The sequence below is a fragment of the Gymnodraco acuticeps genome, unplaced genomic scaffold, assembly GCF_902827175.1.
Source record: "Gymnodraco acuticeps unplaced genomic scaffold, fGymAcu1.1, whole genome shotgun sequence".
Classification (NCBI taxonomy): Eukaryota; Metazoa; Chordata; class Actinopteri; order Perciformes; family Bathydraconidae; genus Gymnodraco; species Gymnodraco acuticeps.
In genome coordinates this window covers 82,501-110,000 of record NW_022991402.1, presented here as the reverse complement: position 1 = coordinate 110,000, position 27,500 = coordinate 82,501, and the positions used below count along the sequence as shown (strand labels likewise).

Here is a 27,500-nt window from a genome sequence, read left to right as displayed (position 1 = left end):
TGTGATGATCTACAATATCAACAACAACAACAACAACATGTGATCTACAATATCAACAACAACAACATGTGGTGATCTACAATATCAACAACAACAACATGTGGTGATCTACAATATCAACAACAACAACAACAACATGTGTTGATCTACAATATCAAAAACAACAACAACATGTGGTGATCTACAATATGAACAACAACAACATGTGGTGATCTACAATAAACAGTGTGATCTACAATATCAACAACAACATGTGGTGATCTACAATATCAACAACAACAACATGTGGTGATCTACAATATCAACAACATGTGGTGATCTACAATATCAACAACAACAACATGTGGTGATCTACAATATCAAAACAACAACAACATGTGTTGATCTACAATATCAACAACAACAACAATATGTGGTGATCTACAATATCAACAACAACAACAACATGTGGTGAACTACAATATCAACAACAACATGTGGTGATCTACAATATCAAACACAACAACAACATGTGTTGATCTACAATATCAAACACAACAACAACATGTGGTGATCTACAATATCAACAACAACAACATGTGATGATCTACAATATCAACAACAACAACAACAACATGGTGATCTACAATATCAACAACAACAACATGTGGTGATCTACAATATCAACAACAACAACATGTGGTGATCTACAATATCAACAACAACAACAACAACATGTGTTGATCTACAATATCAAAAACAACAACAACATGTGGTGATCTACAATATGAACAACAACAACATGTGGTGATCTACAATATCAACAACAACATGTGGTGATCTACAATATCAACAACAACAACATGTGGTGATCTACAATATCAACAACATGTGGTGATCTACAATATCAACAACAACAACATGTGGTGATCTACAATATCAAAAACAACAACAACATGTGTTGATCTACAATATCAACAACAACAACAATATGTGATGATCTACAATATCAACAACAACAACAACATGTGGTGATCTACAATATCAACAACAACACAATGTGGTGATCTAAAATATCAACAACAACAACATGTGGTGATCTACAATATCAACAACAACAACATGTGGTGATCTACAATATCAACAACAACATGTGGTGATCTACAATATCAACAACAACAACATGTGGTGATCTACAATATCAACAACAACAACAACAACAACATGTGTTGATCTACAATATCAAAAACAACAACATGTGGTGATCTACAATATGAACAACAACAACATGTGGTGATCTACAATATCAACAACAACATGTGGTGATCTACAATATCAACAACAACAACATGTGGTGATCTACAATATCAACAACATGTGGTGATCTACAATATCAACAACAACAACATGTGGTGATCTACATTATCAAAAACAACAACAACATGTGTTGATCTACAATATCAACAACAACAACAACAATATGTGATGATCTACAATGTCAACAACAACAACATGTGGTGATCTACAATATCAACAACAACACCATGTGGTGATCTACAATATCAACAACAACAACATGTGGTGATCTACAATATCAACAACAACAACATGTGGTGATCTACAATATCAACAACAACAACATGTGGTGATCAACAATATCAAAAACAACAACAACATGTGTTGATCTACAATATCAAAAACAACAACAAAAGGTGGTGATCTACAATATCAACAACAACAACAACAACATGTGGTGATCTACAATATCAACAACAACATGTGGTGATCTAAAATATCAACAACAACAACATGTGGTGATCTACAATATCAAAAACAACATGTGGTGATCTACAATATCAACAACAACATGGGGTGATCTACAATATCAAAAACAACAACAACATGTGGTGATCTACAATATCAACAACAATATGTGGTGATCTACAATATCAACAACAACAACATGTGGTGATCTACAATATAAACAACAACATGTGGTGATCTACAATATCAACAACAACAACATGTGGTGATCTACAATATCAACAACAACAACATGTGGTGATCTACAATATCAACAACAACAACAAAAGGTGGTGATCAACAATATCAAAAACAACAACAACATGTGTTGATCTACAATATCAAAAACAACAACAAAAGGTGGTGATCTACAATATCAACAACAACAACATGTGGTGATCTACAATATCAACAACAACATGTGGTGATCTACAATATCAACAACAACAACATGTGGTGATCTACAATATCAAAAACATCAACAACATGTGTTGATCTACAATATCAAAAACAACAACAACATGTGGTGATCTACAATATGAACAACAACAACAACAACATGTGGTGATCTACAATATCAACAACAACATGTGGTGATCTAAAATATCAACAACAACAACATGTGGTGATCTACAATATCAAAAACAACATGTGGTGATCTACAATATCAACAACAACATGGGGTGATCTACAATATCAAAAACAACAACAACATGTGGTGATCTACAATATCAACAACAATATGTGGTGATCTACAATATCAACAACAACAACATGTGGTGATCTACAATATAAACAACAACATGTGGTGATCTACAATATCAACAACAACAACATGTGGTGATCTACAATATCAACAACAACAACATGTGGTGATCTACAATATCAACAACAACAACATGTGTTGATCTACAATATCAACAACAACAACATATTGTCTGCACTCATGTCATTTTAGTAAGAGGTTTCAGGAGTTTCCCCCACCAGTTAAACATCACTGTGGATGATGTGTGTGATCTAAATGTCTCTGATGTGTCTCCTCCAGATGAGCAGCAGCAGCAGTGATGTCCTCCTGCCGGTGGACAGCAGCATCAAACCCCCGGTGTTCCTGCACCTCGGAGACACAGAGCCTCTCTCTGGGGTCTGCGTGCTGGACGTCACTCTGCCCTTTGGGAAGACCGTCAACGTGAGACAACTCTGCGAACATTGCTAACTCTGCTATCACTGCTAACACTGCCGACGCTGCAGACAATGCTAACATGAACACTGCCGACACTGCTAACATGAACACTGCCGACACTGCTAACATGAACACTGCCGACACTGCTAACACTAACATTGCTAACACTGCTAACACTAACACTGCTAACACTGCTAACACTAACATTGCTAACACTGCTAACACTGCTAACACTGCTAACATGAACACTGCCGACGCTGCAGACAATGCTAATACTGCTAACACTGCCGACACTGCCGACACTGCTAACACTGCTAACATGAACACTGCCGACACTGCCGACACTGCTAACACTGCTAACATGAACACTGCTAATACTGCTAACACTGCTGACACTGCTAACACTAACATTGCTAACACTGCTAACATGAACACTGCTAACACTGCTAACACTGCTAACATGAACACTGCCGACGCTGCAGACAATGCTAATACTGCTAACACTGCCGACACTGCTAACATTGCTAACACTGCTAACATGAACACTGCCGACACTGCTAATACTGCTAACACTGCTGACACTGCTAACACTAACATTGCTAACACTGCTAACACTGCTGACATTGCTAACACTGCTAACCATGCTATCACTGCTGACACTGCTAATACTGCTAACATTGCCGACACTGCTAACCATGCTATCACTGCCAACACTAACACTGCCGACACTGCTAACCATGCTATTACTGCAGACACTGCTAACCATGCTATCACTGCTGACACTGCTAACCATGCTATCACTGCCAACACTGCAGACACTGCTGACACTGCTAATGTTAACTGTGTGCGTTATTCTCGCGTCCAGGAGTGAAGCTTTAAAAGGAGACTAAATGGAGTCTCTGAGAAGGTTCAAATGGTACTTTAATTAAAAAAGGCGCGGTAATGTTACAAGCAGAAGATGGTTCAGTCAGAAAAACAGCTGTGTTCTCAGGCTCTCGAGAGCGAAGGGAAGAGAGCGAGAACCACTTTTTCAGCTGTTAAATATCCTCTGCTGGCTCCTCCCCATGTGCCGGTTGGCGCTGTTGGGGGCCGGCCCTCCACGTCTCCAATGTCCATTGTTGCGCATAACAGAGGATTCAGACATTGGCCCTTTCTCATTTCATCAAATCCCCCTCCTCGACTCCTCGGTCCTCCGGTAGTGACCCGGAAATGAATTTTAGCGCGCCACATTGAAGGACATCTCATTTCTCTAAATGCACTTCGAGGACCGAGCATCGAGCGTCGAGGAGGCTCTCTGGAGGAGCTCTAACCGAGGAGAGAGGAGAGGAGAGAGGACAGAGGAGGGAGGAGGCTCTCTGGAGGAGCTCTAACCGAGGAGACACTGATGGCTCCTCCTCGGCTCCTTCGTGGATGCATTTCCGGGAACAGAGATGTTTCAAAGAGGCGTGATTCACGGCCGGACTGATCTCAGCCAATCACAGCTCTGCATGCATCCCCTGGATATTATTGTAGTAACTGCTCTCATCGTGACGCGATGTTTCCAGAGAGAACAGCTGAGAGGTCCGTGCAGAAAGCAGAGCAGTGTGTATCATAGATATCACTCAGTAGAACAGGCCGACTCTCTTTGCTTTAGTTTAGTAGATATCTACAAACAAAGAGTCCAGATGTTTCTCAGAGCATTTAGTGCTTCACAAAATAAAATACACAACGGCTGCTGCCTGAGGAGGCTTTAGGAGCTGCAGGTGTGTGTTGTACAGTGCGTAGATGCAGCGGACAGACAGGTCTTGTAAATAAAACTTTTGGCCCGTAATTTATTTCCCTCATTGTAGCGACCAGGGAGGGGGGGGGGGATATATCCAGTCTCTGATAGTGTTACGTTATTATGAGAGTGCTCTGTTTGATTCTGAAATGGTATTTATATAAATATATATATATTTGTGTGTGTGTGTGGTACAGTGTGTGTGAGTGAGAGTGTGTGTGTGTGTGTGTCCTCATCTGTAGCCTGTTTACTATCACCTAAAGAACATATCTAGGATTAAAAGACTAATGTCACAGCAGGATTTGGAGAAACTTGTCCATGCTTTTATCTTCAGTAGACTCGACTACTGCAATGGTGTCTTCACAGGTCTCACTAAAAAATCTATGAGGAAGCTGCAGCTGATTCAGAACGCCGCTGCTCGAGTCCTCACTAACACTAAGAAAGTGGATCACTCCAGTTCTGAAGTCTTTACACTGGCTTCCTGTGTGTCAAAGAATAGATTTCTAAATACTGCTGCTGGTTTATAAAGCACTGAATGGTTTAGGCCCAAAATACATTTCTGACCTCCTGCTAAATGATGAAGCATCCAGATCTCTCAGGTCTTCAGGGACTGGTCAGCTTCCTGTCCCCAGAGTCAGAACTAAACATGGAGAAGCAGCATTCAGTTATTATGCTCCAAATATCTGGAACAAACTCCCAGAAACCTGCAGGTCCGCTGCAACTCTGACTACTTTTAAATCCAGCAAGAAGACTTTTCTTTTTGTCGCTGCTTTTAATTGAACTATTCACATCTTAAACTGCACTTTAACTTTTATCCATGTACTTTTTCTTTTAATGTTTATTTTATTAGCTTTTCTTTTTAATGACTGATTTTAAATGCCATTTTCTTAATGTCTTTCATTTTTTGTAAAGCACTTTGAATTGCCTTGTGTTGAAAAGTGCTATATAAATAAACTTGCCTTGCCTTGCCCTGTTATTGTCTCATGACACCGCACTGTGAATGAATGAAAGTAAATATAGAAGTGGTCATGAACACATCTGTCCATCAGACAGAGGGCTGCTGCCTCCTGTCATCATTAATGGACGTCTCTTTAAAATGACCGCTCAGAGGAGAGGAGTTCTCCTTTCTCTAACCGCCTGCTGCTTCCCCTCCTCTCTCCTCGGCTCCTCTCCTCTCTCCTCCGTTCGCATCTCCTGTGGGCAGGACTAAGTCTCGAGGATAGGAGTCGAGGAGGGGAGTCGAGGAGGGGAGTTAGAGAAATGAGAAAGGGCCATTGTACATTAAATATATAACTAAACACCCCTTTCCTCCTCATTGTCTTTCATGACTTTTCATTTAATACATTTTAAACGCTGTAATCAATACTCCAAAAATACAGGAAATACTTCACGGCTGGTTTTATTTCCGGTAGTTCCGGATGTTGTCTCATGCTACCCACGTCTGTAAACAAACGTATTCAAATAAACTGTACCTTCATTTAATATTCAGCAATAATAATATCTCGATGTCTGTAGTTGTAGTGTTGAAATCAGTAGGTTTCGGTGTGCAACACTCCGTGTCATATCACTACTAAATTAAATTCACCTCTATAGTAAATGGTATATTAGCCACATGCTAAATGCTAACCGGAGATGAAGGATTTTCAGAATAAAAGCTTAACAACTGGTTGTGCACAAGAACTTCTGGTTTTTCAGTATAAAACAGCATTTAAACTGACGGTATGTTTAAGGTACTTTATGCCATCAAAACATTGATTTTAATTTCTAACACTAACCATGCTATCACTGCCAACACTGCAGACAATGCTAACCATGCTATTACTGCTAATACTGCTAACACTGCTGACTCTGCCGACGCTGGCCACACTGCTGACACTGCCGACACTGCTAAAGGCCCTGACACACCAACCCGATTTTGGGAGTCAGAAGCCGTCAGAGGCTGTCGGGCATTCGCGGCGCCGTAGTCAGGTTGGTGTGTCCCGCACCGTCTGCCGTGACACGCGTTATTTGGACTGCCTGACCTGATGCATGAATCGGCCATACATCGGGTCAGGCAGTCGGACCAAGCAATCACTCTGATTGGCTGTTCAGCTAGCGAATCAGAAGCAAAACGGAAGTGAGGGACGTAAACAAACGATTTAAGAAGTCACACACAGACCAGTGTTGCCAACTTGGCGACTTTGTCGTTAAATCCGGCGGCTTTCCAAACCCTCCAGCTACTTATTTTTGTCAAAAGCGACTAACGACTTGTAATGGTGTTATTAGGAACTTTTCTGGTGTTTGGAGACTCACGTATTGTTCTGCAGTTAACGAGCTGCCGTGAGCCCCCTCACAGGTGCGCAGACTAGCTTTGCCTCCCGCAGCAGCTCAGCTGCAGTCAGAGCAGAGAGGAGACAGACACACTCTCCCGCGTCGAGACAGCTTAAGTCACTTAATCACCTCGTCCACTGTGTGTGTGCGCCTCTCTGTGACAAGCTAAACATCCACGTAGGTCATCGTGTCACAGTCTAAACTGTATTCACAAAAGTACAGAAAGGAGTGGGAATCAAACCCTGAGTTTAAAGGATGGTTGAAGACATTTATTGGAGATGACACACAGGCCATACTATACTGCCTTTATTGTAAGGGAGATTTCTACTAAAAACTACTCAAACTATTTCTACTTTCTACTATAATACATGATAAAATATGTCTTGATTATATTTTGTTGTGTTCGGAATCTTCAAAGTTAACTGAAGTTATCAAATAAATGTAATGTAAAACTGAATCAAACCATAAACAAGGTGGCCTGTTGGGATTACTATATATATATATATATATATATATATCTGCATTATTTTATCCCACTTTATGCTTTGCTCTTGCTGCTTATTTTACACTGATTTTATATCTTATTTCTTACTGATGTAAAGCACTTTGAACTGCAATCCCCTGTATGAAAGGTGCGATACAAATAAAGTTATTATTATTATTATTCAGATGGATGTTTCTCTGTTCATTCTCCCATTCTCCTCCTCAATCTGCCTAGAAGTATTTTAATGTTGTAGCTGTTACTATAACCCAGGGGTGCCCAACCTTTTTTGAACCGAGAGCTACTTTTAAAGTTGCCAGTCTGCCGAGATCTACCAGTCCAAATAGAGAGGCGTAGCCATTACTGACAGCCTACTACCAGGTAAATACACACTTCTACTTGTATAAAACTGACCTTTGTACGATTAATACTTCATAAAATACTGCAGATCCTTTATCTTACCTCTTTCTAATCTGCACACATACAAGTATTTAACTGAAGTTACACAACAGTGTTGTTGATACAGAGTTGGAGTTTATTCACACGTCACTACAGTGGGTAATGTTTTCAAGAAACATTGAACAGTGCTGCCACAGATGACACAGGACAAAAAGAAAAGACTCCGAACCCTTTCTTTGCCATTATATAAAAATAGTGTTGCTACAAAAGTATAAATGAGGCTTACTAATAAGACAACTCAGATCTGAAGCTACACAGGAATCTGCTGCCAACGTGCAATAAAAAAGACAACATTAATAGAATCAAACCCTTTTTTGTTGCATTTTAGTCGAGTATAAAAATAAATGCCTTTAAGCAAGCAACACTAGTTTCTTAACCTGAATTGAGACTATAATCAATTTAAGTTTGCATTCTTATACCATTTTGTAGAATCATTATAATGAATAAGTTCAAACAAACTAAAACTCACAGCTGATTAATAACGGTATCTAACTTGAGTTTTTATTATATCAAAAACCTGTTGAAATGCTGCTGTTATTTTTACTGTCCCCTTCTTTCACAACTTCGCTGTCTTCGAAAGACTTCATGTGTTTCTCAAGAACGTGACTGACACGATAAGATGCTCTGGTAGCAGCCTTGCTCTTGTTGTTGGGCCTGGTGAAAATGGACTGCTGTGCATTTAGCTGTGCTCTCAGGCCCCTCCCCTTTTGGGAGCGTAGGGCAGAATTAGGAGGGAATTCCGTCTCGTAGCGTTTGTGCACTGTTTTGAAATGCCGCTCCTAAATTACCCTTCTTCGATAAAGCCACGCTCGCATTGCAGATGAGACAGATGGACTTTGAATTGGAATAGATACACAAATAATCATCCTCCCACTCGGAGTGAAAATTATATATTTTGGGCTTATTTTGCTTCTGCCATAATTGCGGTCTTGTGTGTGTGCGGACTGTCACTCCTGTTGACACGGACAACGTCAGCTAACTCACGCCGGCCAATCACAAAGCTTTGATGCGTTCAAGTGCATTATTCTGGCACAGGAAGATTATGTTACAGGACATTAACGATAAAACAGAATATTGTTGTTCTATTTTTAGACACATCTCGCGATCGACTGGGAATCTCCCCGCGATCGACCGGTCGATCGCGATCGACTGGTTGGGCACCCCTGCTATAACCAATACTAATGCTAGGGCTGGAGGACAGTTATAGGCACATTGTTATTATTTCTTATCGCTGTGTGATTAAAAGAATAAACACAAATAGCAGGATAGGCAATGCAAAACTTTATTTCGTACCTTCATGCACACATAACACAACATTAGAATGAGCTTCTATCAACGCCTACATGATGATAACCTGTCAACATGACATTAATACAGATCGGGCAGAACCCAAATCTAGCTCCAGTTCCGCATGAAACATGTTTTCGATGGACGAGAGTGAAAATGGACCGCACACGCTATTTGTTGTTTGTTTATATCACGTAGTCTGTTCTTCTTCTCTGTCTTCCGGTTGTTGCCTCTTTTGAATGACGAATACACACTACCGCCGCCTGCTGGTAAGGAGAGTTATTGCCACTCACGCACTGAAGTCTTTGCGGTGTGTTCCCGTGCGACACATGGCCAAGACGCAGGAGAACACTGCGACGCAACAGCCGGCGTCGGCGAGTCCTCTGGTGACTGCTTGGTGTGTCAGGGCCTTAACACGAACGCTGCCGACACTGTAGTGTTAATTTCGTCAGCTATTTTTTTATTTAGTCTTAGTCCTGTGTTACATTTCCTTTTTAGTTTTAGTCTTATTTAGTCACCTTCATCCTGTTTTTATTTATTTAGTCACGTTTTAGTCGACTAAAAGTCTGAGCATTTTAGTCTTATTTTAGTCAAAGAAAACAAATTATTTTAGTCTACTTTTTGTCAATGAAAACTGTTGAGTCTTTTTTAGTCATCAGATTATATAGAACATTTCAGTCAAACTAGTCCAGCCAAACCCAATCATTGGTCCTTTTAGTATATATAAATAAATAAGATTATATCTCGTCCTTATTTGATGAAACTCAGGTTGAATGATTAAGCAGCTTTGCAGAGAGGATCTGGTTTGTGGTGTTAGTACCAGCTGTGTTTTGGCCACATTGCTTCCCTTCTGATAAAACAATGCATTCGCTTTTTTCCCCCGCCTCATTGTAGCGAAAATGGGCCCAAATATCACATCGTTTCTTTCTCCCAAGCAGTGGTGGCTTTAGACCTTTTCGTTGTCAGTCATTTTGACGGACAGGATCGTAACATTTCCGTCATAATCCATTATTATCCGTCGAGTGCACAATTTATCACTCACTCGCGCTAACCGGGGGGTATTCGGTTAACGCGAGTGCGACCACTGCTCCCAAGCCCTGTTGTTGCCATTTTATTTTCTGTTAAATAAGGTTAGTTAGACCATGAGTTAGACCCGAGTCTTCCTGACAGTTCACAGTGTGCCGCTGCCCGGTGTAATTCAAATGTACCGCCGCACGGACACACAGCTGCTGCCCAGTCGCAGCACGGACACACAGCTGCTGCCCTGCCGCAGCACAGACACACAGCTGCTGCCCTGCCGCAGCACAGACACACAGCTGCTGCCCAGCCGCAGCACGGACACACAGCTGCTGCCCAGTCGCAGCACGGACACACAGCTGCTGCCCAGCCGCAGCACGGACACACAGCTGCTGCCCAGCCGCAGCACGGACACACAGCTGCTGCCCAGTCGCAGCACGGACACACAGCTGCTGCCCAGCCGTACGGACACACAGCTGCTGCCCAGCCGCAGCACGGACACACAGCTGCTGCCCAGCCGCAGCACGGACACACAGCTGCTGCCCAGTCGCAGCACGGACACACAGCTGCTGCCCAGCCGCAGCACGGACACACAGCTGCTGCCAGCCGCAGCACGGACACACAGCTGCTGCCCAGCCGCAGCACGGACACACAGCTGCTGCCCAGCCGCAGCACGGACACACAGCTGCTGCCCAGCCGCAGCACGGGGGGGACACACAGCTGCTGCCCAGCCGCAGCACGGACACACAGCTGCTGCCCAGCCGCAGCACGGACACACAGCTGCTGCCCAGTCGCAGCACGGACACACAGCTGCTGCCCTGCCGCAGCATGGACACACAGCTGCTGCCCAGTCGCAGCACGGACACACAGCTGCTGCCCTGCCGCAGCATGGACACACAGCTGCTGCCCAGTCGCAGCACGGACACACAGCTGCTGCCCAGCCGCAGCACGGACACACAGCTGCTGCCCCAGCCGCAGCATGGACACACAGCTGCTGCCCAGCCGCAGCACGGACACACAGCTGCTGCCCAGCCGCAGCACGGACACACAGCTGCTGCCCAGCCGCAGCACGGACACACAGCTGCTGCCCAGCCGCAGCATGGACACACAGCTGCTGGGAGAAAAACTGATTATCAGAGATGTAACGTTATCTTTGATAATATTTCGTCTCCACATTTTTCGTCAACGAAAGTAAAGAGAGATTTTGGCATAGTTTTTATTTAGTAAACTACATTTTCGTCTCGTCACTTTTCGTCAACGATATTGCATGATGATTTCTTTACAGTTAATGTTTACTGCTGTCGGTGCCGTCTCGTCATCGAAAAAAAGGTCGTTGACGAACATATTTCGTCATAGTTTTAGTCAACAAAATTAACACTACGACACTGATAACCATGCTATCACTGCCGACGCTGCCGACACTAACACTGCTAACACTGCTAACACAGCTGATAATAAAGTACAAGCATCTCAAAATTGTACCCAAGTATAGTACTTGAGTTTATGAACTTAGTTGTACACCAGTGGCTATAAAGATAGAAAGACTAAGCCTTGCACAGAGTAGGGATGTGCATCTCCATCACTGAGGCCGATGCGATGCGCATCTCTATACGTTGCCACGATACCTTTGAAACACCGGGCGATGCGATACGATTCACCCCTGTTGCGATACAGTTCGATACGATTTGATTCAACACGATGCAAAATAATGATACTTCAATTTGGTACGACAGAGGATTTTTGTTTTATTCCTCATATGCAGCAAATCATACATTAACAAAAAAGTGCTTCACATATTTGGTTCTCTCTGCTAGTGCATCCCATCATGCTGTTTATTTTTTACCTTAAACAAAACAAACACTTGGACCTTTCACAAACTGGCCTTTTCACAAGGATAGTTCTCTGTCTCCAGAGTACAGTGCAATGTGATAACACCTCACAGTTAAACAATGTAAGGATGCATTGCTCATGATTAACAATGTGCAAATAACAGCTGCCATAGAGCAATGCCCATACAGCTGCAGCCTGATGTGCTGAACACTCAGAGGCTGACTCCCCAGAGAGCAGAGAGCACTGGTTTCTATAGGAACAATAAAGAAAACCTCTTTCACAAACAACCTCTTTCATACCTGCTTACAGTCAGCAACACATTAAACTGTGATTGGCCATCACAGGCTGCTGTAAACTAAACACCTCTCTGACAGAACACCTCACTGAGTGATTTCACGCTGTCTGACTTTCAGGTTTCTCTTTTCAGCCGCAGACCCCATGTCGCCTCTTTATGTGCGTCGCTAAGTTCCTCGAACTACTCGTGTACTTTAAAGCGGCTTGGAATCGTTTACAATTTGAGAGCGAGTTGATAACTGAGACTCTCGGCCTCCGTAGTGTTTCTCTTTCTCCTCGACTTCATGTGTGTTGATTAAAATAAATGCTTTTATATATTTCTATTAGATGTGACTATTTGGCGTTTCTGTTATTATTACCTGCTGCTTTAGTTGTTCTGACTGCTAACATCCTGTTATTCCTCATTTTAAAGCCAATATTCCGTGGGGTCGGGGGGCTCGGGTCCTTGTCAGCTTTTTCATACCTGATGAGTTTGCATCCCTGTTCTGACACTGCTGACAATGCCGACACTTCCGACACTGCACACACTGCAAACACTGCTAACCATGCTATCACTTTCAATACTGCTAAAACTGCCGACATTGCACACACTGCCTACACTGCTAACCATGCTATCACTGAGGTTTCTCCCATGTTCCCCTTTAAACTGTGGGGTTTTTCTCTGGAAGTTTTTCGATGTGAGGGTCTAAGGACAGAGGGTGTCTTATTGTCATACTGATATTTTGTACCAACTGTGAAGTCCACTGGGACAAATGTAACATTTGTGATATTGGGCTATAAATAAACATTGATTGATCACCAGAGGTGTGGACTCGAGTCAGACTCGAGTCACAAATTTGATGACTTAAGACTCGACTTGACAAAATCACAAAAGACTTGCGACTCGACTTGGACTTGAACACCAATGACTCAGGACTTGACTTGGACTTGAGCCTTCTGACTTGAGGTGACTTGCTACTTTAATTCAGAGGTCTCCAACACGCCGATCGCGAGCTGCCGCTAGAAGAGCAGACTCCCGTCGGGGAAAGCAGAATCTTCAGCCGCTCCTACTCTTGCTGCTGAGAATCCTTGCAGGCAGGGGCGGGTCTTTATTTAGCTGGGCCACCATGCGGCCAATCATATGCGAGGACACACTAGGATCATACCATTATGTGAAAGAAGGGTGGGGGGCACAGCATGTGCAGAGCGACGGGGAGACGGGGAGCCGGATTTAAATGCAAGCGCGTCGGAAAAAGTCAAGAAATGAGCGAAAACCGAAAAAAGAAGCAGCATCGTGCTGCTTTTCAATGATATTGGAGAAAGCAAAGCTGAGTGCAGGATTTCTAAAATGAGAATAACCTTCAGAGCAGGGTAAACACTCAGGATTTATTGTCAGAGGTGGGAGAAGTTCAGACAATTAAAAAAAGTTACGATCAGGGTTCCCGCGGGGTCTTAACAAGTCTTAAAAAGTCTTACATTTGATAATCAGAATTTAAGGAATTAAAAAGGTCTTAAATATGATTCAGAAGGTCTTAAAAATTATCGGATTTGAAAGGTACTTCTGTGTTGCGATAGCGTCTAAATGTGTTTTGGGGGAAATGTCCGGGCTGCAAAGTAACCAGTACGGTAATAGCCTTTCAGTTCCCCCCAACAATTTGTATTGAATTAAATCAACATGGAACCAGTAATCACTAACTTTGTTTCCCCCCGGCCCCTTATTGGAGAACACCCAGCTAGTAACCTAGCAACCAAGCTTCAGCTTGTATCTTCGAATCTACTTAAATATGGGTTAGTGTCAGTTCAACCGTATTTGGTTGGAAAACATCTAATTTAGTGCTTGGTTGAAACCAGTGGAGGGAACGTGTTTGAAGCCCGCTGCACCTTTTGCAAAATAAATTAGTGTTTGTTTTGCTAATGTAGCGTTAGCTAGTGCAGCGTTAGCTAGTGGAGCGTTAGCTAGTGCAGCAGCAGCCAATGTAGCGTTAGCTAGTGCAGCGTTAGCTAGTGCAGCAGCAGCCAATGTAGCGTTAGCTAGTGCAGCGTTAGCTAGTGCAGCAGCAGCTAATGTAGCGTTAGCTAGTGGAGTGTTAGCTAGTGCAGCAGCAGCCAATGTAGCGTTAGCTAGTGCAGCGTTAGCTAGTGCAGCAGCAGCTAATGTAGCGTTAGCTAGTGGAGCGTTAGCTAGTGCAGCAGCAGCTAATGTAGCGTTAGCTAGTGGAGTGTTAGCTAGTGCAGCAGCAGCCAATGTAGCGTTAGCTAGTGGAGTGTTAGCTAGTGCAGCAGCAGCCAATGTAGCGTTAGCTAGTGGAGTGTTAGCTAGTGCAGCAGCAGCTAATGTAGCGTTAGCTAGTGGAGTGTTAGCTAGTGCAGCAGCAGCCAATGTAGCGTTAGCTAGTGGAGTGTTAGCTAGTGCAGCAGCAGCTAATGTAGCGTTAGCTAGTGGAGTGTTAGCTAGTGCAGCAGCAGCCAATGTAGCGTTAGCTAGTGCAGCGTTAGCTAGTGCAGCAGCAGCTAATGTAGCGTTAGCTAGTGCAGCAGCAGCTAATATAGCGTTAGCTAGTGCAGCAGCAGCTAATATAGCGTTAGCTAGTGCAGCAGCAGCTAATGCAGCGTTAGCTAGTGCAGCAGCAGCTAATGTAGGGTTAGCTAGTGCAGCAGCAGCTAATATAGCGTTAGCTAGTGCAGCAGCAGCTAATATAGCGTTAGCTAGTGCAGCAGCAGCTAATGTAGGGTTAGCTAGTGCAGCAGCAGCTAATGCAGCGTTAGCTAGTGCAGCAGCAGCTAATGCAGCGTTAGCTAGTGCAGCAGCAGCTAATGTAGCGTTAGCTAGTGCAGCAGCAGCTAATATAGCGTTAGCTAGTGCAGCAGCAGCTAATATAGCGTTAGCTAGTGCAGCAGCAGCTAATGTAGGGTTAGCTAGTGCAGCAGCAGCTAGTGCAGCGTTAGCTAGTGCAGCAGCAGATAGTGCAGCGTTAGCTAGTGCAGCAGCAGCTAGTGCAGCGTTAGCTAGTGCAGCAGCAGCTAATGCAGCGTTAGCTAGTGCAGCAGCAGCTAATGCAGCGTTAGCTAGTGCATCAGCAGCTAATGCAGCGTTAGCTAGTGCAGCAGCTCCCGCAACAACACCGGGGGACCTCCGGGCGAAGTTTGGGTCTACATCAACCCTAAAAGCGGAGGTGCTGTAGACGCTAAATACCGTAGCTAAACACCAATCATACAACAGCAACGATGAAATAGTGTAGCCAAGGCAGCAGAGCTCTGAATATAGCTCTTGTCACTCTCTCTCAGAGACACACACACACACACACACACACACACACACACACACACACACACACACACACACACACACACACACACACACACACACACACACACACACACACACACACACACACTAGGGCTGCTCGATTATGGCAATAATCAAGATTATGTTGGTCAATAATTAATATCACGATTATTAAATATGATTATTCATTGACTTTGAAAACATCCATTTATTGAACTTTAAAACAGATAATAATTTGAACAGTATCTTTTTAACTGTTGATTACCCTGAACGTATAATTCAACTGAAAAACCAATACAAAAATGTATTAATTAAATGATACATTACTAAAAAATTCATTAGATCAAATATGTTGTGGTGCACTGTCACAACCTAGCAAAGCAAAATAATCGTTTTTTCCGATTATGTTGTTTTCGTAATTGTGGCAGGCCAAAATCGTAATTGCGATTAAAATATTATTAATTGCACAGCCCACACACACACACACTCAAGCACACACAGACACACTTTTTGTTAAACACGCTAACACAGTTCTGTACTGTTATGCTGTTATGTTCAGTCACTGTTCTTATGTTGAACATGAATACATTTATGGGACGTATTTCTTCTTTATATACATTTTCCTTCACACTTTATTGCCGTGAAATAGGTCTTAAATTCTATTCAAAGTGGTCTTAAAAAGGTGTTAAAAAGTCTTAAATTTGAGTTGGCGAAACCTGCAGGAACCCTGTACAATAAAAAGTCCTGCATTCAAAATGTTACAAGTAAAAGTAGAAAAGTATTAGCATCAAAACATAGTTAAAGTACCACCTGCAGAGGGATCTAGATGCAGGTGTTCTTTTCCTCATAGAGCCCGCTCGCTGCACATTATCCCTTGCATAAAGATAGATTGTACATGTTGTACACAGTGGAAATAAACATGCTGGTCACCTTAACATCAGGGATCTTATACATTAAACTACTTCTAAATCAAACCGTCACGGTAGCCTTACTTTACTGATCCCTCTTAAATTAGAAAAAAACACGTTGTCATTACATTTGGTGAAAAACACATAATGACTTGTTTATGACTCGTTCTGTCAAAGTTTAGGACTTGACTTGAACTTGAGCGCAAAGACTTGAGACTTGACTCGGACTTGCAAAACAATGACTTGGTCTCACCTCTGTTGATCACTAATACTGCCAATACTGCTAACACTGCTGACAATGCCGACACTGCTGACACTGCTAACACATCATCACCACACACAGCAACACAAAGCATTTGTACAGTGTTTATAACCCTCTCTGTGTGTGTGTGTGTGTATGTGTGTGTGTGTGTGTGTGTGTGTGTGTGAGTGTGTGTGTGTGTCTCTGTGTGTGTGTGTGTGTGTGTGTGTGTGTGTGTGTGTGTCTCTGTGTGTGTGTGTGTGTGTGTGTGTGTGTGTGTGTGTGTGTGTGTGTGTGTGTGTGAGTGTGTGTGTGTGTGTGTGTGTGTGTGTGTGTGTGTGTGTGTGTGTCAGGTGGAGGAGATCAGCTTTAAGAACCACTACACGGCCTCAGTGAGTATGCGTCTGCTGAGGACGGGCCCCCCCTCTCAGTGGGTCACTGCTGTGAGAGACCTGCCTCTGATGGAGAACCCCCACACTGAGGGGGGGTCGCAGGACTACTGCTGCATCCACAGGACTCAGGTGAGTGTGCGTGCGTGAATTTGTTTGGAAAAAGTTGAGAAGCGATTGACCTCGAGACGTGGGGACAGTAAGTGATTTCATGTGATTTTGTGTCACCAGAGAACCATTGACCTCCACACGTGGGGTAGGGCTGTGCATCTTCACTGGTCTCACGATTCGATTCGATTACGATTATCCTGTCAACGATTCGATTCAATTCGATATCCCGATGCATCACGATTCATACCAATGCGTTGCATCCTCAATTTTCTATATTACTGCACATGGCTTATTTTTCATCAATGCATACATGCAGTAAATACATATGAACTCTCTTTTTATTATTTAGAAAGTGCTTCAGAAATCAATCACATAAATGTCTTGACATTCATTTATAAACCTAAATAAATGAATTGTATAGGTCTAGCCTCCCTATATCTGTGTGTGAAGTTGTTCCATCCTCAAAAACAAAAAAATAATGCTTCTGCAGTCTAGCTGCAGCTTCTAGCAGCTTCTTCTGTTAAAGAAAGGACACTGAATGTCCTGAATGTGGCATCACACACAGGACTAGAGTCTGAACACAGCAGACAAGAGGAGTATTTACAACAGCATATAACAACTAAAATACTGCATGTGGGTGCACACTCACATTCTCTGTCTTACTGTTACATAAATCCCATGAATGTATGAGATTAAGTTAGCTTCATTATATCTCAGTGATTAAGTAAATAATAAAGTTTCTATCGGGTCACTATCAGCCTGTCACTCATTATTTTCAGGGAGGGGGCGGGGCTTAGAGGAACAGAGGAGACGGTGATCGCGGAAGCTTTTTTCCTCCTGCCTTCACAAACTTTACACACGTATATATCGTCTGAAATTGCTAGAGGACATTCATACTCTGCAATCCAAGACTTCATTAAATCCACCAAAAACCTGACATGATTGTAACGCGATTATTTTTGAAAAACATAAATCCCTGAGTCTCTGTGCCGCAGTGACACGGAGTGATTCAGAGCGGGTCCTTCTGCTGTTGGTTCTGGACTGGTGTTCTTGTGTTGGTGGATAAAGCAGACTGCTCCGTGTTTGGTGTTGCTGTGCCGCTGTCACGTCTGTTCCCTGATCTCTGCGTCACCGACCGATTTGATATTAAAGTGACAGAAAAAAAAAACGTTATAGTAAAGCCGCGGACGGAAAATCAGGAAGCAACGTTACTACGCTATAACCGATTATCTTCCGTCACTGCATCGAGACCGAATCGTCCACGTCCGCATCGCAATGCATCGTAGAAACGATTATTTTCAACACCCCTAACGTGGGGACAGGAAGTGATGTCATGTGATTGTGTGTCACTAGAGAACCATTGACCTCGAGACGGGGACAGGAAGTGATGTCATGTGATTGTGTGTCATTAAATAACCATTGACCTCGCGACGTGGGGACAGGAAGTGATATCATGTGATTGTGTGTCACTAGAGAACCATTGACCTCGAGACGGGGACAGGAAGTGATGTCATGTGATTGTGTGTCACTAGAGAACCATTGACCTCGAGACGTGGGGACAGGAAGTGATGTCATGTGATTGTGTGTCACTAGAGAACCATTGACCTCGAGATGTGGGGACAGGAAGTGATGTCATGTGATTGTGTGTCATTAAAGAACCATTGACCTCGAGACGTGGGGACAGGAAGTGATGTCATGTGATTGTGTGTCACTAGAGAACCATTGACCTCGAGACGGGGACAGGAAGTGATGTCATGTGATTGTGTGTCATTAAATAACCATTGACCTCGCGACGTGGGGACAGGAAGTGATATCATGTGATTGTGTGTCACTAGAGAACCATTGACCTCGAGACGGGGACAGGAAGTGATGTCATGTGATTGTGTGTCACTAGAGAACCATTGACCTCGAGACGTGGGGACAGGAAGTGATGTCATGTGATTGTGTGTCACTAGAGAACCATTGACCTCGAGATGTGGGGACAGGAAGTGATGTCATGTGATTGTGTGTCATTAAAGAACCATTGACCTCGAGACGTGGGGACAGGAAGTGATGTCATGTGATTGTGTGTCACTAGAGAACCATTGACCTCGAGACGGGGACAGGAAGTGATGTCATGTGATTGTGTGTCATTAAAGAACCATTGACCTCGAGACGTGGGGACAGGAAGTGATGTCATGTGATTGTGTGTCACTAGAGAACCATTGACCTCGAGACGTGGGGACAGGAAGTGATATCATGTGATTGTGTGTCACTAGAGAACCATTGACCTCGAGACGTGGGGACAGGAAGTGATGTCATGTGATTGTGTGTCATTAAAGAACCATTGACCTCGAGACGTGGGGATAGGAAGTGATGTCATGTGATTGTGTGTCACTAGAGAACCATTGACCTCGAGACGTGGGGACAGGAAGTGATATCATGTGATTGTGTGTCACTAGAGAACCATTGACCTCGAGACGGGGACAGGAAGTGATGTCATGTGATTGTGTGTCATTAAAGAACCATTGACCTCGAGACGTGGGGACAGGAAGTGATGTCATGTGATTGTGTGTCACTAGAGAACCATTGACCTCGAGATGTGGGGACAGGAAGTGATGTCATGTGATTGTGTGTCACTAGAGAACCATTGACCTCGAGACGTGGGGACAGGAAGTGATGTCATGTGATTGTGTGTCACTAGAGAACCATTGACCTCGAGACGTGGGGACAGGAAGTGATGTCATGTGATTGTGTGTCACTAGAGAACCATTGACCTCGAGATGTGGGGACAGGAAGTGATGTCATGTGATTGTGTGTCACTAGAGAACCATTGACCTCGAGACGTGGGGACAGGAAGTGATGTCATGTGATTGTGTGTCACTAGAGAACCATTGACCTCGAGATGTGGGGACAGGAAGTGATGTCATGTGATTGTGTGTCATTAAAGAACCATTGACCTCGAGACGTGGGGACAGGAAGTGATGTCATGTGATTGTGTGTCACTAGAGAACCATTGACCTCGAGACGGGGACAGGAAGTGATGTCATGTGATTGTGTGTCATTAAAGAACCATTGACCTCGAGACGTGGGGACAGGAAGTGATGTCATGTGATTGTGTGTCACTAGAGAACCATTGACCTCGAGATGTGGGGACAGGAAGTGATGTCATGTGATTGTGTGTCACTAGAGAACCATTGACCTCGAGACGTGGGGACAGGAAGTGATGTCATGTGATTGTGTGTCACTAGAGAACCATTGACCTCGAGACGGGGACAGGAAGTGATGTCATGTGATTGTGTGTCACTAGAGAACCATTGACCTCGAGACGTGGGGACAGGAAGTGATGTCATGTGATTGTGTGTCACTAGAGAACCATTGACCTCGAGACGTGGGGACAGGAAGTGATGTCATGTGATTGTGTGTCACTAGAGAACCATTGACCTTGAGACGTGGGGACAGGAAGTGATGTCATGTGATTGTGTGTCACTAGAGAACCATTGACCTCGAGATGTGGGGACAGGAAGTGATGTCATGTGATTGTGTGTCACTAGAGAACCATTGACCTCGAGATGTGGGGACAGGAAGTGATGTCATGTGATTGTGTGTCATTAAAGAACCATTGACCTCGAGACGTGGGGACAGGAAGTGATGTCATGTGATTGTGTGTCACTAGAGAACCATTGACCTCGAGACGTGGGGACAGGAAGTGATGTCATGTGATTGTGTGTCACTAGAGAACCATTGACCTCGAGACGTGGGGACAGGAAGTGATGTCATGTGATTGTGTGTCACTAGAGAACCATTGACCTTGAGACGTGGGGACAGGAAGTGATGTCATGTGATTGTGTGTCACTAGAGAACCATTGACCTCGAGATGTGGGGGACAGGAAGTGATGTCATGTGATTGTGTGTCACTAGAGAACCATTGACCTCGAGATGTGGGGACAGGAAGTGATGTCATGTGATTGTGTGTCATTAAAGAACCATTGACCTCGAGACGGGGACAGGAAGTGATGTCATGTGATTGTGTGTCACTAGAGAACCATTGACCTCGAGACGTGGGGACAGGAAGTGATGTCATGTGATTGTGTGTCACTAGAGAACCATTGACCTCGAGATGTGGGGACAGGAAGTGATGTCATGTGATTGTGTGTCACTAGAGAACCATTGACCTCGAGACGTGGGGACAGGAAGTGATATCATGTGATTGTGTGTCACTAGAGAACCATTGACCTCGAGACGTGGGGACAGGAAGTTATGTCATGTGATTGTGTGTCACTAGAGAACCATTGACCTCGAGACGTGGGGACAGGAAGTGATGTCATGTGATTGTGTGTCACTAGAGAACCATTGACCTCGAGACGTGGGGACAGGAAGTGATGTCATGTGATTGTGTGTCACTAGAGAACCATTGACCTCGAGACGTGGGGACAGGAAGTGATGTCATGTGATTGTGTGTCACTAGAGAACCATTGACCTCGAGACGGGGACAGGAAGTGATGTCATGTGATTGTGTGTCACTAGAGAACCATTGACCTCGAGATGTGGGGACAGGAAGTGATGTCATGTGATTGTGTGTCACTAGAGAACCATTGACCTCGAGATGTGGGGACAGGAAGTGATGTCATGTGATTGTTTCACCAGATGCAGGTGGACCCGGATCATGTGATCTCTGTGAGGCTGATCCTCAAACAGCCGTCCTCCACCTGGCGCTCCTTCAGCCTTGATGATATCAGGATCCTGCCTCACAAACAACAGGTAGTAACGAGTAAACAAACACAAGTAAACAAACATCAGAGGTAAACAACCACCAGAGGCCTGTTCTACGAAGCCGGATGTTCTCTTAGCGGCTAACTTCAGGTTAACTCTTGGTTTCCGGTCCTACGACGCTGGTTCTATTTTTAGCGGGCTAGATCTCCATGGTAACTTATGCTTAGCGGCTAACCTGGTCGGGAGCAGGTTAGGTTGCAGGCTAAGAGATCAACTCAGTGAAAGCACCGCCTGCTGACCAATCAGAGCTCAGTGTGCGGAGTTTAAAGCGATCAAGTCATATTACAGGAGAAAGGAAATACAGAAAAGCTGCCGTCGCAGGAAAGACGGCCGGCAAAAATCAGCGACTGTGTGAACGTGAACATGAATAGAATATCAGCTCCATCTTCAGAGCAGTCTGACTATTATAACATTAGCGTTAAGAAAGCTCACTGAAATATCTGCCACAACATAAGTAACCGGATCAGAGTCACATTAAGTACAGTCCATATCACTTCATAATGTATCATCTCCTGATCTGAGTCAGCTGAGCCGTCTCTGGCCGTGCAACACTCACAGCGTCACAGACTGGATGCAGAAGCATTATTTGAAGCAACACATTAAGTTGAGGAAACACTGGAGTCAAATGTAATGAAAGTCAGATGGTGTCTTAGACGGGCAGTGATATCATAAAGCTGTTAATGTACGCATTCAAACACTTGTTCTGTTCCCAGCTGTGTTCACCTTGCAGGTGCAGCTCTGTGGCTTTGATCCTGGATCAAGTGTTTAAGTCCTGGATGTTTAAAGTTTAACTTCTTCATATGTCTAATATTATAGTTGACTTTTCATTCAGGAAGTATGACGCTGCGCTGTCAGTGTGCTTCTCCATGTTTGTGATTGGTCGAATGCTCCAGATACCACCCCTCTCATGTGAACACCTAACTAGATAGGACACGGCTGGCTTGAGCGATCCACTTGATAACCCGCGTCGTAGGACCGTTTAGCGAGAGCGCGTATGTTTTGGATTAGGCCAACCGGCTAACTCAAACATATCCAGGTTAGGTTGAACCATCTTCGTAGTACAGGCCCCCGGTAAACAAACACAAGTAAACAAACATCAGAGGTAAACAAACATCAGGATCCTACCTCACAGCCAACCGGTCAGATTTAGGGTTATTTATGTGATTCGTGCATCATTTAAACTCAACCAGATCATTCTGGGTGTCCCTGTCATTCTTAGAGCGTCCACCAGAGGGAGCCAACGAGAGGCCTGGGTCCCATCTAACTGTTCAATAAACACACATTAAATCACCCATAAATCACCATTAAATCACCCTTAAATCACCTTTAAATCACCCTTGAATCATTCTTAAATCAACCCTTAAATTATCGTTAAATTACCCTTAAATCTTCTTTTAAATCACCTTTAAATCATCCTTACATCACCTTTAAATCACCCTTAAATCATCTTTAAATCTTCCTTAAATCATCTTTAAATGATCCTTAAATCATTCTTACATCACCTTTAAATCACCCTTAAATCATCTTTAAATCTTCCTTGAATCATCTTTAAATCATCCTTAAATCATCCTTACATCACCTTTAAATCATCCTTAAATCACCCTTACATCACCTTTCAATCTTCCTTAAATCATCCTTACATCACCTTTAAATCACCCTTAAATAATCCTTAAATCACCCTTTAATCTTCCTTAAATCACCCTTATATCCTTAAATCATCCTTAAATCATCTTTAAATCACATTTAAATCATCTTTAAATCACCTTTAAATCATCTTTAAATCACCTTTAAACCATCCATCCATCCATCTTCTCCCGCTTATCCGTGGTCGGGTCTCGGGGGTAGCAGTTCCAGCAGAGAGCCCCAAACTTTCTTTTCCCACATCAACCAGCTCTGACTGGGGGATCCCAAGGCGCTCCCAGGCCAGCGAAGAGATATAATCCCTCCACCTGGTCCTAGGTCTACCCCTTGGTCTCTTCCCAGCTGGACGTGCCTGAAACACCTCCCTAGGGAGGCGCCCAGGTGGCATCCTAACTAGGTGCCTGAACCACCTCAACTGGCTCCTTTCGACACGAAGGAGAAGCGGTTCAACTCCGAGTCCCTCCCGGATGACCGAACTTCTCACCTTATCCCTAAGGGAGACACCAGCCACCCTGCGGAGAAAACCCATCTCGGCCGCTTGTATCCGCAATCTCGTTATTTCGGTCATGACCCATCCTTCATGACCATAGGTGAGGGTAGGAACTCTGCTCTGCTCTAATCAGAGCAGAGCACGACTCATGACACTTCCCTGTGTTTGATTTTTATATTTGATGTTGTAATTTATTGTCTTCTGTTTACATCGGTAGGAATGTGTTATTTATTATCTGCATGTGCAGCACTTTGGCTCGACCGAAAATCGTTTTTAAATGTGCTTTTGAAATCAAATTTGATTTGATTTGATTTGATAGGAACAAAAATGGCCCGGTAGACAGAGAGCTTTGCCTTCTGGCTCAGCTCCCTTTTCGTCACAACGGTGCGGTAAAGCGACTGCAGTACCGCTCCCGCTGCTCCGATTCTCCGGCCCATCTCACGCTCCATTGTTCCCTCACTCGAGAACAAGACCCTGAGATACTTGAACTCCTTCACTTGGGGTAAGGACTCATTCCCTACTTGGAGTGGACAGTCCATCGGTTTCCTGCTGAGAACCATGGCCTCAGATTTGGAGGTGCTGATCCTCATCCCAGCCGCTTCACACTCGGTTGCGAACCGATCCAGTGAGTGCTGAAGGTCGCAGACCGATGAAGCCATTAGAACCACATCATCTGCAAAAAGCAGTGGTGCAATCCTTAGTCCACAGAACTGCAGACCCCCTCCCCCACGACTACGCCTCAAAATCCGATCCATGTATATTACAAACAGGATTGGTGACAAAGCGCAGCCCTGGCGGAGGCCAACCCTCACCGGAAATGGGTCCGACTTACTGCCGAGGACCCGGACACAGCTCTCGCTTTGGGAGTACAGAGATTGGATGGCCCTGAGTAGAGACCCCCTCACCCCATACTCCCGCAGCACCTCCCACAGTAACTCCCTGGGAACTCGGTCATACGCCTTCTCCAAGTCTACAAAACACATGTAGACCGGATAAGCGTACTCCCAGGCCCCCTCCAGGATCCTTGCGAGAGTAAAAAGCTGATCAGTCGTTCCATGACCAGGAATGAATCCGCATTGTTCCTCCTCAATCTGAGGTTCGACAATCGGCCTGACCCTCCTTTCGAGTACCTTAGAGTAAACTTTCCCGGGGAGGCTGAGTAGTGTGATGCCTCTGTAATTGGCACACACCCTTTGATCTCCCTTTTTAAAAAGGGGAACCACCACCCCGGTCTGCCACTCTTTCGGTACTGTTTCCAACTTCCACGCAATGTTGATGAGACGTGTCAACCATGACAGTCCCTCAACACCCAGAGCCTTCAGCATTTCTGGGTGGATCTCATCCACCCCCAGGGCTTTGCCACTGTGGAGTTGTTTGACGACCTCAGTGACCTCCCCCCGGGAGATTGGTGTTGATCCCCCGTCATACTCCAGCTCTGCCTCTAACATAGAGGGCGGAGTTGTCAGGTTCAGGAGTTCCTCAAAGTGTTCCTTCCAACGCCCTAACTCTCCATCAGTTGAGGTCAACAACGTCCCATCCTTACTGTACACAGCTTGGATGGTTCGCTGCTTCCCCCTCCTGAGGTGTCGGACAGTTTTCCAGAACAACTTTGGTGCCGCCCGAAAGTCCTTTTCCATGTCTTCTCCGAACTTCTCCCACACCCGCTGCTTTGCCTCGGCCACGGCTGAGGCTGCTGCCCTTCGGGCCTGTCGGTACCTTGTGGGGCTGCACGGTATTGAACAAAACTGACATTGCGGTTTTTTCCCCCCCTGCGGTATATATTGCGGTTTTTTTAACCTGTTAAACCCCAAAGTCCCGGCGGGTACTTTACTTTTTTTTTCACGACAGTGTGTCAGGGGATCGTAATATTTAAGAACCTATTAATGTGTTATACCAGATTAACGGAAATAATCTCAGCTAACTGACGATACAAACCATTTTATACCAAAACAAAACACAAGTCTCATAAGAAGCATCTAAATGACCCCTGAGCGAAAAATGCTAATGCACTTTGGCACAGAACTCAAGATAAAAGTACCCTTATTACTTATCGTAGCTGCACATACAAGATATCCGATTAAAGCTGAGGTTCCACAGATTATTTAGGTATATAGTATCATCACTGAGTGATCTGAACTCGGACAGGGGAAGCAAACACATACATCACAACACGTACCTTTACGTAGCTTTGAGGGGAGATGTCTCACCGTAGCTGTCAATCTGATCAAAAGACGTGTTCAATGGCATTAAAACGAGAAAGAAAAAACGCTTTTTAACGTTTCTGTATACAAAAATGATTTAATTTATAATCCATAATTCCATTTTTATGTAAATATCGCAGAGCAAAAGTTAGCTGCTAATGGTAGCCACCATAGTGGCTGCTGCTTCCGCTATGCGGAAGTCTCTCACACACAAATTACCAAATAAGGACTGTGTGATTTCCCCTCGATTCCATTGGCTCTGACGGTCAGAAAGAGATGTCACATGTCAAAATCCAGCAAGGTGGGCCAGAGATATGGAAAATCCACCCAAATGGCCCCAAAAGAGGGTTTTTGTGCTAAATCTGTCTAAAAAGGTCAAATATCAGGGGAAGTTCTACACACACCAACACATGAACAAATAAGGAGTGAGAGTGACGACGCCTAGCCAAAACCGGAAGCTGCAAACCACCAAGGTGGCTACCATTAGCAGCTAACTTTTGTGATCCAATTTTTACATAAAAATGGAATTATGGATTATAAACAATTGCTTCAAAGCCACAGATACATTATCAACCTATGGATCAACCGATTGAGCCGCGTTTTTTCCTTCTCGTTTTAATGCCATTGAACACGTCTTTTGATCAGATTGACAGCTACGGTGAGACGATCTCCCGTAAAAGCTCCGTAAAAGGTACGTGTTGTGATGTCTGTGTTTGCTTCCCCTGTTGTGAGATCGGATCGCTTAGATACTATACTTAAATCATCTGTGGAGTCTCAGCTTTAATCGGATATATTGTATGTGCAGTTTCAATAAGTAATAAGGGTATCTTTATTTTGAATTCTGTGCTAAAGTGCGTTAGCATTTTTCAAAAAAAATTAATAAAACCGCACGTCCCTGCGGTGTGAATACCGCCATGACACGGTATATCGTTCAGCCCTAGTACCTTGCAACTGCCTCGGGAGTCCCCCGGGATAACAAATCCCTGAAGGACTCCTTCTTCAGTCGGACGGCTTCCCTGACCACCGGTGTCCACCAGGAGGTTCGAGGGTTACCGCCCCTTGAGGCACCTAGGACCTTGAGACCACAGCTCCCCGCCGCGGCT

The 27,500-nt window shown here is 44.1% G+C and overlaps 1 protein-coding gene across 4 annotated transcripts in view; it reads left to right on the top strand.

Moving 5' to 3' along the window:
• nicn1 (nicolin 1) overlaps positions 1–27,500 on the top strand; it is a 34,053-nt gene that overhangs the window by 3,773 nt on the left and 2,780 nt on the right. The window contains exons 1-4 of one of the 4 annotated variants that reach the window (XM_034195706.1): positions 2,575–2,739; positions 2,828–2,968; positions 17,167–17,334; positions 21,940–22,053. In XM_034195706.1, the coding sequence (XP_034051597.1) occupies positions 2,828–2,968; positions 17,167–17,334; positions 21,940–22,053 (423 nt within the window). In that variant the 5' untranslated portion in view covers positions 2,575–2,739. Of the gene's footprint in view, positions 1–2,574; positions 2,740–2,827; positions 2,969–17,166; positions 17,335–21,939; positions 22,054–27,500 lie in introns of those variants that run through there. The other 3 variants (XM_034195707.1, XM_034195705.1, XM_034195708.1) reach the window with 3 other exon arrangements.